Here is a 13,822-nt window from a genome sequence, read left to right as displayed (position 1 = left end):
GGAAAAGAGCCCTAAATCCTTTCAAAGCGTTTTATAGCAGTCAATGAATGTAAACAGTAAAGGCAATAAGTGGGAAAATCAGTTATAGTCTATTTATATAATATATGTTAGTAAATTTCAAAAGTGACAAATTATATATGTATCTATAATGTATGAATGAAATGTAGGAATTGGAATAGAATATATTCTGTAGCTAAAATTTTATAGTAACTTTAATGGAGATTTATTAGATATTTGTAATTATGAGTAATAGAAAACTGAACAATTTTTATAAGAACAAATGGTATCTTGGTAAGAAGTCATCAAAATCTAAAAAGAGTAAGATATTCTTTGTTCATTTTGATAAATCTATAGTTTTAAATAATTTAGTGAAATATAATCAAATACAATTAATGAATTTGTTTTTACCTTTTGTACATATGTATATCACATTTTTATTTTAATATTTGAAATATACGAAACGTTTTTTTAAGTGTTGATTATTTAGTGTGTTGTAATGTAGTAAAATTACGTTAATTATATGTGAAAAGAAGAAATGATGATCGTCTTTTTTATCACATATCGCTTCTTTTTATATTCAAAGAAACTTATTAAGGTAAGCTCAATAATTTATGACTCAAAGCCAATATGAATTTATGGAGATCATACATAAATGAAAGTATCAATATGGGTTTCTAAGTTATTAAATTATCTTAGATGTTTAATTATTATGCTTAATTTGACTGTTACAACATTGACTGCTATAGTGTTAATACTTTTTTCAGTGTCTTAAGTATATAATGTTTTTATGCATATATCATATACTTTTGTATTTTAGGTTACATAGCCTATATTGTGTATATGTAAATAAAGATATGCTTGTAGACCACAGGTGATTTTCATAATAGATGAATGCAAATTAGTAGTAGCCCATGTAGTCTCTTAGAAAATATAATTGTGAATCTTTGTCGATTTATATATTAATCAATATGTTAATAGCTAATAATTAGGATGTTTACCACTATATGATGCATCTAAATAACATAATAATCTTTAAATTTTCTCATTTTATTTAGCATTCTTAATTAGCTTGGATGTATGCTTAATTACATAATCTTGGTATTGATCTATTTGATTAACTATCAGAATTTATAAGTATTTTCATAGATATAATATATATTACTAACATTTCATGATATAAGAGATTAAGATAGAAAAAGAATAATTGCAATTTGTATTCAATTATAATATGTCGTAATTAGGAATATACAATAGAAATGTAACAAGTATAGAACACTATATTTTAAGAGGTGTTTATATGTAGAAGCAACCGACAATTAAATTAACACTTATAATATTAAAATATAAATAATGAAGATGGGATTTTATTAACAAAAAGTGCAGTTGTATTTAAGGATACATTTGTAAGTATAGTTGTATCATAAAAAGATAAAATTTGTTGAACTATAAAAAATTTTCTATTGTGGTTTTCTTCCACCTTCATTTAAAATAAAGCTATAATCTTGTCTAGTTATTAGACTTAATGTTTATATAGAGTGGTTCAAATATAATGTCACGAAATGTTTTTTCTTAAATTATTAGGGGTGGCAAATTTCATTTTTGGCATTTAATTGGCATATTGAACTTTTCTACAAAATAAATAGTTCTATAAAATAAACTGCTTACCTTATCTAGGAGAAAAAAGATGGATCTTCGATTAGTTTTTTATGTATACCTGTACACATTTGATATCCATTAACTTATTTTATTATTTTATTATTATATTTATATTAATATTATATTATATAAATTATTTTATTATTATCACGTTTAAATTAAAATAACTATTATTATAAACTAGAATATGTGTACTGTATCACAGTGTTATGATTTGTAACATGCTTATTAGAAAAGTACTGTAGTTATTAGTTTGTGTATTATTGTGAGAATTTTCAATACAGCGGGGCTTACGTGAAATAATAACAAATTAATTATAAAAATAATAGGTAAATGAATAATTGATATTATCTTACGAAATAGAATAATTGTTATCATTTTACGGAAGCGATTGGAAAAACCTAAATTCAAACCCAATGCATTGATGATATTCATTTTTAATTGAGTTATAAGACATTCCTTATAACCTCGCATATGCATGTTACGTACGAACTTTCATCTCGAATATTCAAGCACGTTCCACCCTCTGTATATATAAATAAAAGCTTTCGAGACCAGGTCATTTTATCCGTTCGTTGGTAACTAATATAGACGTATACGCTATCACAGACGCTCAATTCTATGTAGAATTCTCTATGTAGTAGTAATAGTTTTTCGCAAATATGTCGTAAATAGACTCTTTGTATGTATCTGTTCCAAAACCCACGTCGTCAGTTTTACAATATACAATTGGCCGTGAGCGGTGTTCAGCTGGATATCTTCACTGGCAAGTTAAGTCAATACAAGGACATTTGCTTTAATGCATTTATAAAGAATATCCGTTTCCATTGACAAGTTAAATTAGCTCAGCCATTTGAAAAATCAATTTTCTAAAATCATTTCTACTAAAACAAAGTTTAGTTGTCGCGTAAGCGATTTTTCGGAGACCTCAGTGACCTACCAGGGAGCCTTTCCCTTTCTATACGCATGGACTAGGCATCTATGCCACCATCGGCTGATCGCCACGCTATTGTTTCTGCTTGTCAGTTGTCAGTCTATAAACTTGTAATGATTAGCAATTAAAATTTTATCGAATAATGAATAACAAAAAAAAGAACAATCAAAAAATGCATAATTCTGTATCTAATACATATGTGTATGTATTATTATTGTTTTGTGTATCTATTGTTAATATTTGACAGAAACTCAAAATTTAATAATTTTATTTATGTTTTTCAATAGCTTAAAAATATTCTTTTGCTTTTTTACTGTTACTATTCAACCATCTGAATAATAGTTTGTGTTCATGTAATCACCAAACATTTTTACAATTTGCAAAAAAGCAAATTTAATAAATATAGGAATAATAAATAACAGATAGAAAATATTAATGGTAAATAGTAAATAATTTATATAATTCTGATCCATGACTCACCTGTTGAAAAACTCCAAACTATAATAAACCATGTGCTGCGAACTTGATGATTCCGATAGGCACAATATAAATCTGTAGCAGTTCCTCAAGGAGTTTTCCCGAACCATACTTTTGTGAAAGTCTTTTCTTCGACGACGAGGCCGTTCACCACTAACATGTGTAGGAAAAAGTTGCTCAGGATCATGCCTCCAACCACATATTAAAAAGTGTCATCGAAATCGGAGAAGTTGAGTTCTATCTGTACATACACCAAAACATGTCTTCTTTTGTGTATATTAGAAATTTGTCAAAATAGGTTCGCTTACCGAAAAGCATTACTGTCTTCCCTATTCTGTGGCCAGATCTGTTGGAACCTTAGACATAGTCTTTATCCTCTGGCAATATGACGTCACGGTCGGGTCACTTGCCATTAGTAAACTATCTTACTCTTTATCTAACTAAATAGTCATATTATCAACATCTCATAGTTCAACGGCTTGGCGATCGATTTGCCAAATATTCAGTCGAGCATCCTGTCAAGACCGTTACTGATTCCTCCACCTAAATAGCGGTGGGCTACTTGCCATATTATCGTTAAGAAAATGTGTTGCCACTAACACATACATCAATTATTCGAAATCGCTTACATATTGAAGTATTTATATTTGAAAATGATTAATTTAAAAAATACTTTTACTTTCACTTTGTTAAATTTAGTGTATGGAATGATTTTATTTTGATTTTTGACGTTTTTCATTTTCATGTTTGCAAGTCCTTTTAACGATTGACTTAAAGTCATTTTTTATTACAATAATGATGAATAATATGTCAATATATTAAGACCGTAGGATTTTTTTACTTTCGTTTAATTGGTTGATGCAATAAAATCGTTCATAATAGCAATCCTCTAATTGTTTTAAGCAGTGTATTTAAGCATTAAACGTTAAATTCTAATGGCATAATAATTAAACTTTTATTTGTTGGAATTTTAATTTTGATATACATATAAACTTATTTATGTTATATCTATATAATTAATAATTTATAGATTACAATGACAATCAAAACGATGAAAAGAAATATCAACGTTTGGACCCTATTGAAACATATAATTTATTAAACGTAGATAGTACTTACGTAGATTTCAATATTCCATACTATGGATGGAAGCTATTTTTTTCTGATGAAGGTAGAAACATTTTTTATATTTTTTATTAAATTGGGTTAATGGCAAATTGAAATACAATAGTTATATAAAAATAATTCATAGATAAGTAATAATGTTGGAAAAATAATTTGTCTTTTAGTTTATAAAAATGATTCTGATACTGTTAAAAAAATACAAATAGTAGAAAGATTTATAAACAGACATCAACGATTGTCAACATTACTTTCGTTGGAAAATTTAGAAAATGGCATAATTTTTATTATTGACATATGTGAATTATACAATGATACAATTTTTATGGATGAATGGTCTGATTTTAAGAAAGATATATATGAAAATCCATTGCATATCTTAAATTGTTTTAAATTGGCTGTACATCAGGTATACCTATAATATTTTTTATAATTAGTATATTTATTCACGAAATATTAAGTTCTGTATTTTTAGCAAATTTTAAGTACAGTACCACGAAAAAGTCTAAGCTCTGCAAATATTATAAGTACACTTTCTACTGTTAGAATAAAAATATTAAATCAGCAACCGATTATGTGTTTGCAAGATTTGAAAGCAAATTCTTACGGTATGTATACAATTCCTTGAGTAATAAAGATCATAATTTTGTTTAATTTTGACCTAATTCTGTTTTTGTATATTTAATTTTCTTAACAGGGAGATTAGTATCAATTAGAGGCTGTGTAATAAGAGTAGGCCACATAAAACATCTTGCGCAATGGATTATGTTCGCTTGTCGTAAATGTAATTTACAGAAAATAGTGAAACAGCCATTAGGAGTTTATACAGTTCCAAGAATATGTAATACATGTGGCATATCTAAATTTCGTGTGATATTAGATTCATCATTGGTGAAAAGTATCTCATTTCAAACGATTAAAATACAAGAACTTTCAAATAACGATCAGGTTTGTACTTCTATTATAAATAAAAAAGATCATTTTTATTTTGTGCGCGTATGCTTATATAAATGAAGGTCAGAGTTACAATTCATTTTAATAAATTTATTATGTTATATACTATGTATAAAACTACTCAATAATTTTTGAATAAATTGTTTCGAACAATTAAATTTATACTTTTATTCAAATGCAATTTTTTAAAATTATATTTTTTAAAATAGTCATAATAATTCATCATAATAATTCATCATAAACGTAAATAATATAAAAGAATTGATTCTTCATAGCATTACTCTTTCATATAGATCGTGTGAATAATATTGCGACAAAATAATAAATAATTTTACTTATAGATTTAAAAACTGTTGAAAATGAATTAACTTATAACTCATTAATATTGCTGGCGTGTTTTATATATGTACATATCTTTTTTCGTATAGAACAGTAAAGGAAGTATGCCTAGAACGATTGATATCGAATTAATGGATGACTTAGTCAATACTTGTATGCCTGGAGATGATATTACTTTAACAGGAATTATAAAGGTAAAGTGTACTTAGATATATGTGGTAGATTACGAAAGAGTTTCAATGTTTGCAATTAAGTGTTTAATTCATTGTTGTAATCGATTCTTGAGTAAGTTAGGGCATTTATATACAGGAATTGTTTCACATTCAAATAATTCTTTTGAGAAACTAACTTTTCTATTTTATAATGTTCTCATTTTAACTAAATATTTTTGTCTTTAAGCATATTTTTGCATCGTTAGTTTTAGATAATTCGCCTATATTTTATTAAAAACATATAATCTATGTTTTTTTATTCATATTACAATGTTATGATCTGACATACTTTGTTACATAGGGTAATAATAATGCAAAGCCTCGAAATAAAATCTCATTTTCTTTGTACATGGAAGCTATTACGATAATTAATAATAAACAAAGACTTCAGGATAAAAATATCATAAATAATGAAATGTCAATAAAGGATTATTTAGCAATAAAGGTATATGAATTGAAAATATATGTTATAATTTAAGTAATCTATCCTGTGAAGTATTTATGTTTTATTAATTCTGATAGGAGGTATATAACACACCAAATATATTTCCGCTGTTGGTACATTCTTTATGTCCAAGTATATATGGTCATGAAATTGTCAAGGCCGGACTGATGTTGAGCTTATTTGGTGGAAATGTAGAAAACTCAGAATCACGAGAAAATATTCATGTATTAGTAGTTGGTGATCCTGGTCTTGGAAAATCGCAAATGTTACAAGCCTGCGAGCGAATTGCTGTCAAAGGTACAACAAAATGAATAAGAATTTTATTATATAATTGTATAGAGGATGTCTGAGCAGATATTGATTTTTTGGTTTACGTCGCTATTTTAGAAGTTACTATTATAAAAGTTGAATGGCTTTATATTCCGATGTTATTAATTTTCCTGTAGATGAACACGTAAAGATTATGTGAAGGTCAACTTTTTTTTTGAATGGAATCTTATATCTTTTAATACATTAATCGCTACGGGTAATAAAAGTGATGTAAATCAAGATGCCAATATTTCGATATATATATTATCGAAGAATTTGTAACAATGATTTTTATAGGCGTATATGTGTGTGGAAATTCAAGTACATCTTCTGGTTTGACAATAACGCTAACAAAAGAAAATAAAAATAATAAATTTAATTTAGAACCAGGAGCATTAGTTTTGACAGATAGAGGCTGTTGTTGTATTGATGAATTTGACAAAATGCATAAACAACATTCGGTAAAGCTGTTAGAACTATTTAGAGCTGTTTTGCTATAAAACTATTAAATATCAAATTAATAAAAACTTAGCATTCTTAATATCATATTCGTATAATGAATAGTTGATTATGGTTTATCACTTTATATTAAAAAGCAAATTGTTTAAATTATAGGTTTTATTAGAAGCTATGGAACAACAAAGTGTAAGCATTGCTAAATCAGGAATAATATGTTCTCTTCCTGCTAGAGCATCAATTCTCGCAGCTGCTAATCCGATTGGTGGTCGATTTAATAGAAGTAAAACAGTACTGCAAAACTTAAAAATGAGTGTTCCTCTCTTGTCACGTTTTGATCTAATATTTTCATTATTAGATGAACCGAATAAGGTGTTACTTAATATTTAATAGTTATACATACACAAGTGAATACTTCTGATTAAGATTATATTTTCTGTTTGCAATAGCATATAGATGATTTATTATGTAATCATGTTATGTCAATTCATGGTGATTTCAACGCAACTAATAGTGTGCAAAGTAGTACGTCTCAACATATAAATATACCACATACAACTAAACTTTCATTAAGGTAATTAAAACATATTAGACATAATAATTGTTCAACATATATAAACATGTATTTATTTTTTATAAATAAATTTTTTAGAGATAGACTGAAAGTTCCTATAGCAGAAAATACGAATATCATTCCACAGTCAATTCTCAGAAAATATATTGCATATGCACGGCAATATGTTAAGCCGAAGTTAACTAAAGAAGCAGCTAACATATTACAAAATTATTATTTAGAGCTTCGAGATCAGAATAATAAAGTTGGTGGTTTATCTGTCTGTAATAGACAATTAGAAGCTATGATACGATTAACAGAGGTTCCATTATTTTTGTGTTTGTTATTTTGAATTTTTAATCTATGCATATACATATGTATAGATTTTGAATTGAAATATCTTTTTTCTCATGAAACGAAAATTAAAATTCCTACATAGGCTAGAGCAAAATTGGAATTACGTACAGAGGCAATAGAAACAGATGCTTTGGATGTGATAGAAATTTTACAACATACGTTTGATGACAAAATTACAAATTGCCAATCCTCAAGTACAAGAAATATAACTAATCGAAAAGTAAGTAAGTTAATATAGATTTACAATAACGGGAGACTGTGATGTACTAATATGCATTTTTTGTTCAAAGATTAAAGAATTTATACAGATACTAAGAAAAGAAGCAATTTCTAACAATAGTAAGATATTTTCTATGAAAAGATTGCGTGAAATCGTATCGGATAAGAAAATTTTGATGAGTGACTTCTCTGAATTTATTGCGAAATTAAACGAAAACGGCATTTTATTGAAAATGGATAGTAATACGTTCAAATTTATTTCTTTAGATTAAGTATATATATATATATAATGTTTATTATATTATTTCATTGTATTTCTCGAGATCCAAATAATTTATGTTGTTACATTAATTTTAGGACACTATAATTGTAATAAACAATAAATAATATTTTGCAGTGATCAGCATTAATGATTAGCATCAAATGTTGTGATATGATGATGCTTTTCAAAATTATTATAAGATTGTACTACAATATTATATTTGGCATTATTGTTGATAATATAAAATAAACAAATTTACATTACATTATATTATCTGTCAGTTTCTACACGGTTTTACACTTCAAAACAGTCAGCTTTACACGGAAGACGCCAATACAGGTACAGACAGCATCTTGGTTTTGGTTTATGAAAACAACCAGGTCTGCGACAAGGTCTTTTGGGGATATATATCTTTGGTTTTGAAACACGTGCTGGAGGTATAGTAACCTTGCAAAATCTGTGTAATAAAATTCTCTTATGCCTTGCTTTTTTAACATGTATAAATGATTATATATTTCATTTACATAATTATATAGTGTTATATGTAATATATAAATATATACATATATATCTAAGGTTCTGCTGCTAACCAAAGTATAAAATATATTTATTATTGATATCCAAATTAGCATAGTAATCGTTCCTAATTTGTGCCGGACGGACGAAAACAACATAAATTTTTATTCTTCTAACATTGAAACAATTCAATTAAGACATCGTGCTGTAACTCTAGTTAAACATCGTGCAGCACATGCAGGTGGACAGTATGGAATACATTTTGGTGGACAAGGTCCGCACGGCACTGGTGGCGTACATATCGTAATTTTACATGGTGGTGGGCATGCTACACAAGTTGGTGGAACACATGGGTAAGGTACACACGACGGACAAGAGGGTAACTGGTACTGGATACAGGATGCAGGAGGCGGATAGCAAGATGGTGTGCAACGTGATAATGGACTTCTTCCACAAGACATTGTTTTCCTTTTTTATTGCTTTTTTGTTGTATATTATTTTTTATGATGTCATATACATGAAATTTTGATAATACCATTTATACGAAATAGCTGACAATTGAAATTTATGCGAAGATATTATTCATTTATTATGTGTTGGAGACATATTCAGACGATGTAGTCGTTTTTTTTTAAATAAATCATTCCAGTGTTATAAAACGAAAAATAAATTAAATAGAGTGGAAATATGCTAAAAATATAATGAATATGTAACAAAATTCATATTCTTCGATTTTTATAAAACTTGGATAAAATCAAAATTTTTGTTTTCAATTATTTGAACATAATTACCATTAGAAATGCCTTGTGACGGAAAAAGTCCTAATTGTGATAGAAGACGAGAATTATTAGCGCAATTAAAATGTTTGATTAGTTCTATGGAAAGAAAGTAAGAAAATGTTGAAACTAAATTACGAACATGAATAAAATTATAATTTGTTCATTATAGAAAAGCATGTGAATGGGATGAGCCACCTTGTCCTCCTCCTGTTATTTGTTCTTCACCTTGTGCACCTATTTCTGATTGTGTAAGTACGAATCGATTTAAAAATGCGTAATGTGTACAGTAGGGAAGAAACCTGAGTCAATAATCACAGCTTTTGTATAAATCATTTATTGTCATAAAAAGTAAGGGATACGAAAAATAAACATAATATATACAGTTATCTTGGTTAAAGGAAACGTAAGAAATTTTTTACAATATAAATTTTTTTTATTCCTAACAAAAAAATCGATTGAGTCAGTTTTGCTGATAGAAACCAACAATATATATACAGTATATGTGCACATATATACATATACAACGAATGCACATGTACAGTACATATACTAAGTTTCATTAAAATTTGAAGATACTTTCTTGAATATGGTTTTCGCTTTATTTTAAAATGAAGATTAAAATCTTCATTAATTAATATTTCAGTACCAGTACAGAAAGTGTCTTGTTACAAAATAGAATAATACTAAAAATAATTGTAACCAAATTTGGGAAAAAATGCCTTCTATCATTTTATATTTTTTAATACATCAATTTATATATGGAGCTAAATTTTAATTATTAAATTTCAGATTCCAGTTAAACAATGTAAAAGTTTTGATTTTCGAGCAGGTATTATATATAGATGTGAATGTATCAAAAGGAATGGTTTACAAGATAGATGTATGGTGTGGGATTGTATGGGTAGACCAGAATGTATGACAAAGTTATATCCCGTTTGTATGCCAGGGCGCAACGCGTTGTTGAAATTAACAGAATTGGGAGATATGGAAGTTGCACTAAGGAAATTTTATTGTGCTGATCAAGCAAGGGAAGCTGCTTTGGCTGCATATTGTAGATTGGTATGCTGCAATGGTGCAGAAAAATCTTGCTGTACAAATGTAAAGGCAATATGTTCAAGCAATACGAAGTGTAAGCCTGTATGTATCGAACTACCACCCTGTCAACCCTGTCAACCATGCAGTATTGCTCCTTGTGTACCACCTTGTACTTCTTTCAACATTTGTGTACCATGCCCACCACCATGCCCACCACCATGCCCACCATCATGCCCACCACTATGTTTACCACCATGCCCACCACCATGCCCGCCACCATGCCCGCCACCATGCCCGCCACCATGCCCGCCACTATGCCCGCCACCATGCCCGCCACCATGCCCGCCACTATGCCCACCACCATGCCCACCACCATGCCCACCACCATGCCCACCACCATGCCCACCACCATGCCCACCACCATGCCCACCACCATGCCTACAACCATGTCCACCACCATGTACACCATGCTGCCCCCCACAGTGTCCACCATGTCCATCATTGTGTCCGCCATGTCCGCCGTGTCCGCCATGTCCACCATGTCCATCATGTCCGCCATGTCCGCCATGTCCGCCATGTCCGCCATGTCCGCCATGTCCGCCATGTCCGCCACTGTGTTCGCCTTGCCCCCCGTGTCCACCATGTCAACCATGTCCATTACCATGCTCACCGCGTGTATCACTATGTTTACCGTCATGTCCTCCACCATGTCCATCACTATGTCCTCCGCCATGTTCACCATGCTGTTCCTCACCTTGTCCATCAATGTGTCTATCAATGTGTCCATCACCATGTCTACCGCTGTGTCCATTACCATGTTAACCAAAATATTTATCAGTATGTATCCATTATTATATTCTATTTCTTATGTGCCAAATATACATTTTCCTTTCATCATTCTGTTATGAGTCTATTTTACTATGTATAGTTTATATATTTCTGTGGAATATCAGTTATCACAAATGTATCTAAAAATTTTATACGTGTTCTCCAATATTTGCATACTTTTTATGCATATAAATAATGTATGTTGTAAAAGCATCAATAAATATAGTAATAAATATATTTAAATAATAAATGGGTTATTTTACTCAACTATTATATATTACTATTTTTATTATATTTGTATTATATACACATAAGTTACATAAGCTTTAGAGTATTGACAGTATCAGTTTTTGGATGGTGGATACTGTTCTGGATGTCGAGATTGTAAGTATTTTGCTGGTAAGCAACTAGGCCATGGTTTATCAAGGCATTCGGGTTCTTTTTGACATTGACTCAGTGGACAAGAATCTTGAAGACCATCTCTATGTACACAATGACATCTTGTGGATAGAATACCATTTCTCATTTCAGGAAATTTCAAACGACTGAGCTGAAATAAATATTAATATTTAGTACATATGAGAACTGCATTATGTTGATATTATCGATGTACGTATTATGCACAGTTATTCGCATTAATATTCGAACACGGCACTACTCCTGTATTTGATGCATCGTATAAAACTGGATGATTTAAATGTCGTGTTACTTATTCTACGAGAATATAATAGTAATGCCCCACACGCCATGGTGCCCGAATATTAATACGAGCTACTGTAAATGCATGGTCTATGTACGAAATTTATGTTCGAAGATCCTGATATGCACAGGTAGATTTCAGGAAGTAGATAGATTTTTAATATAATTTATTTACGATTTTTCACAGGCTACCACACCTGCTTTTTCATTTACATATTTGGATCATCAAGTTTGAATTATAATTGTATCAGCCTTACATTACGTACTGACCACAATTTACCTCTGAAGTTTGGATGTCACTCACACCCGTCTTTGTTTGTTTGTGCGATGTTTTTGGCGCCTCAGAGGACTTCTCTTCAAAAGGAATCATTAGAAATATCGGTAGCATAAGTGGTGTTTTTTCTTCGTGACATTCCTGCTTCACTGGATATTTGCGAAGGATACTATCAAGCAGAAAAAATTTCATTTCATTTTTGGCGAAGATAAAGTTACTGAGAATAAGAAAAGATAGCCGGATGAAAATGACAAAAAGTTTAAGGGATGCTCCTCCTAGTCAAAGTAACTTGAAATGATTGATATTTCAGAATCAGCTCAAGTATCCCTGATTCTTGGTAAAATTTTCTACATGAATACATGTACAATGACTCATGTTAATATTCGGATACAGCACTATTTCCATATTTGTAGCTTTGTATATGAGATGACGATCTAAATATAGTGTTGCCTATTCTAAGAGAATATGAATCATTTATGTTGCTCGTAAATACATGAACAATTCCTTTGTAACAATTACATTGAATTGTACAATAGCGGACAGAAGTTGTTTTCCTTGTTTCTTAAATTCGATGGCGATCTTCTTCTTTTAAAGTTAGTATTCTTTCCTCTTCGTGACATGTTAAATTTCTTAATGTATTATAAAAATATCAATATTAATTTTTCCTAGTACTAATCATACAAAATAATTATTAAAAAAATTATTTTGCAATTCGAATTGTTTCCATGAATTGCTGGTTGCAGAACGATAACAAGTGTCCGAATATTAGTGTGTAGTTTTTTGATAAAAAGCTGTTGCACAGTTAAATGTTATTGTTAGAAAGAAATTTTTTAGGCATATTCAAGCTGCAACAAATGGCAACAATGCTTCAGTGTTTGAAGGTAAAGTAACTGTACAATGCAAATACATTTGTTGCATGAACTATTATTATTTTTATAGCTACTTGCAACCTTATTCTTTTTTTACTATAGAGAGTTAATTATTTTATGTACATATACTTTTACGGAAATTAAGAATATGACATAGTATTAATATATTATTAAACTAACCATTTTGAAGATGCTGGCTCTAATGTTGCAGTAGTTTGCATTATGTGTTTCAGTTTTGTAATATGTTTAAGGAGCACTATTAAGAACAAAGTACTTGTTAATTTGTCATGTTGTAGAAAGTGTTCTATTTAAACTAAAATTTAGTGAAATATTCTGGAATGTTGTTGGTTGATGAATTTTAGGTTAAATTTTCTAACGATCGTGTTTTGTTGTGGTTTATATACATATTAACATTCTTGAATTAAGCAACATTAGAAAGCACTAATAAAATTTTACACATTACGAGAAATAGTTTTAAAGCAAATATAATTTAGTTTAATATAGTTTTTGAAAACAAGCAAAAATTT

At 29.3% G+C, this 13,822-nt stretch overlaps 3 protein-coding genes and 1 long non-coding RNA gene across 6 annotated transcripts; 2 read left to right on the top strand and 2 right to left on the bottom strand.

Annotated features, from left to right (window-relative positions):
- Window positions 1-32: 32 nt before the first annotated feature.
- On the top strand, window positions 33-11,593 carry LOC117211400 (DNA helicase MCM8-like). 3 transcript variants are annotated; one of them, XM_033455221.1, is made up of 15 exons: window positions 33-318; window positions 4,098-4,238; window positions 4,357-4,598; window positions 4,665-4,797; window positions 4,887-5,137; window positions 5,572-5,676; window positions 5,996-6,139; window positions 6,217-6,436; window positions 6,746-6,909; window positions 7,064-7,276; window positions 7,354-7,478; window positions 7,557-7,779; window positions 7,897-8,034; window positions 10,380-10,842; window positions 11,260-11,593. In XM_033455221.1, exons 1-15 carry the CDS (start codon window positions 243-245, stop codon window positions 11,445-11,447), a joined length of 2,826 nt encoding a protein of 941 aa, XP_033311112.1. In that variant the 5' UTR covers window positions 33-242; the 3' UTR covers window positions 11,448-11,593. The 3 variants fall into 3 exon arrangements, 2 of the variants coding, with proteins under 2 accessions (XP_033311112.1, XP_033311111.1); XR_004488253.1 differs by lacking the exons at window positions 10,380-10,842; window positions 11,260-11,593 and adding exons at window positions 8,105-8,732; window positions 9,029-9,197 and having other exon boundaries at window positions 35-318; XM_033455220.1 differs by lacking the exons at window positions 10,380-10,842; window positions 11,260-11,593 and adding an exon at window positions 8,105-9,197 and having other exon boundaries at window positions 35-318.
- On the bottom strand, window positions 2,621-3,784 carry LOC117211409. The gene is made up of 3 exons (XR_004488255.1): window positions 3,376-3,784; window positions 3,071-3,308; window positions 2,621-2,697 (listed from the first exon to the last, which is right to left on the bottom strand). It is a non-coding gene; the product is annotated as an uncharacterized LOC117211409 (long non-coding RNA).
- LOC117211408 lies at window positions 9,348-10,169 on the top strand. The gene is made up of 2 exons (XM_033455233.1): window positions 9,348-9,699; window positions 9,760-10,169. The coding sequence occupies exons 1-2, from the start codon at window positions 9,611-9,613 to the stop codon at window positions 9,866-9,868; spliced, it is 198 nt and encodes a 65-aa protein (XP_033311124.1). The 5' UTR covers window positions 9,348-9,610; the 3' UTR covers window positions 9,869-10,169.
- Window positions 11,594-11,707: 114 nt separating the features above from the next.
- LOC117211406 lies at window positions 11,708-13,801 on the bottom strand. The gene is made up of 3 exons (XM_033455232.1): window positions 13,476-13,801; window positions 12,433-12,595; window positions 11,708-12,003 (listed from the first exon to the last, which is right to left on the bottom strand). The coding sequence occupies exons 1-3, from the start codon at window positions 13,514-13,516 to the stop codon at window positions 11,797-11,799; spliced, it is 411 nt and encodes a 136-aa protein (XP_033311123.1). The 5' UTR covers window positions 13,517-13,801; the 3' UTR covers window positions 11,708-11,796.
- Between the last annotated feature and the right edge of the window lie 21 nt (window positions 13,802-13,822).

This window comes from Bombus bifarius, unplaced genomic scaffold (assembly GCF_011952205.1).
Source record: "Bombus bifarius isolate JDL3187 unplaced genomic scaffold, Bbif_JDL3187 scf7180000008233, whole genome shotgun sequence".
Lineage (NCBI taxonomy): Eukaryota > Metazoa > Arthropoda > Insecta > Hymenoptera > Apidae > Bombus > Bombus bifarius.
The sequence above is the reverse complement of the archived record's forward strand: the minus strand, read 5'-3'. Positions and strand labels throughout refer to the sequence as shown.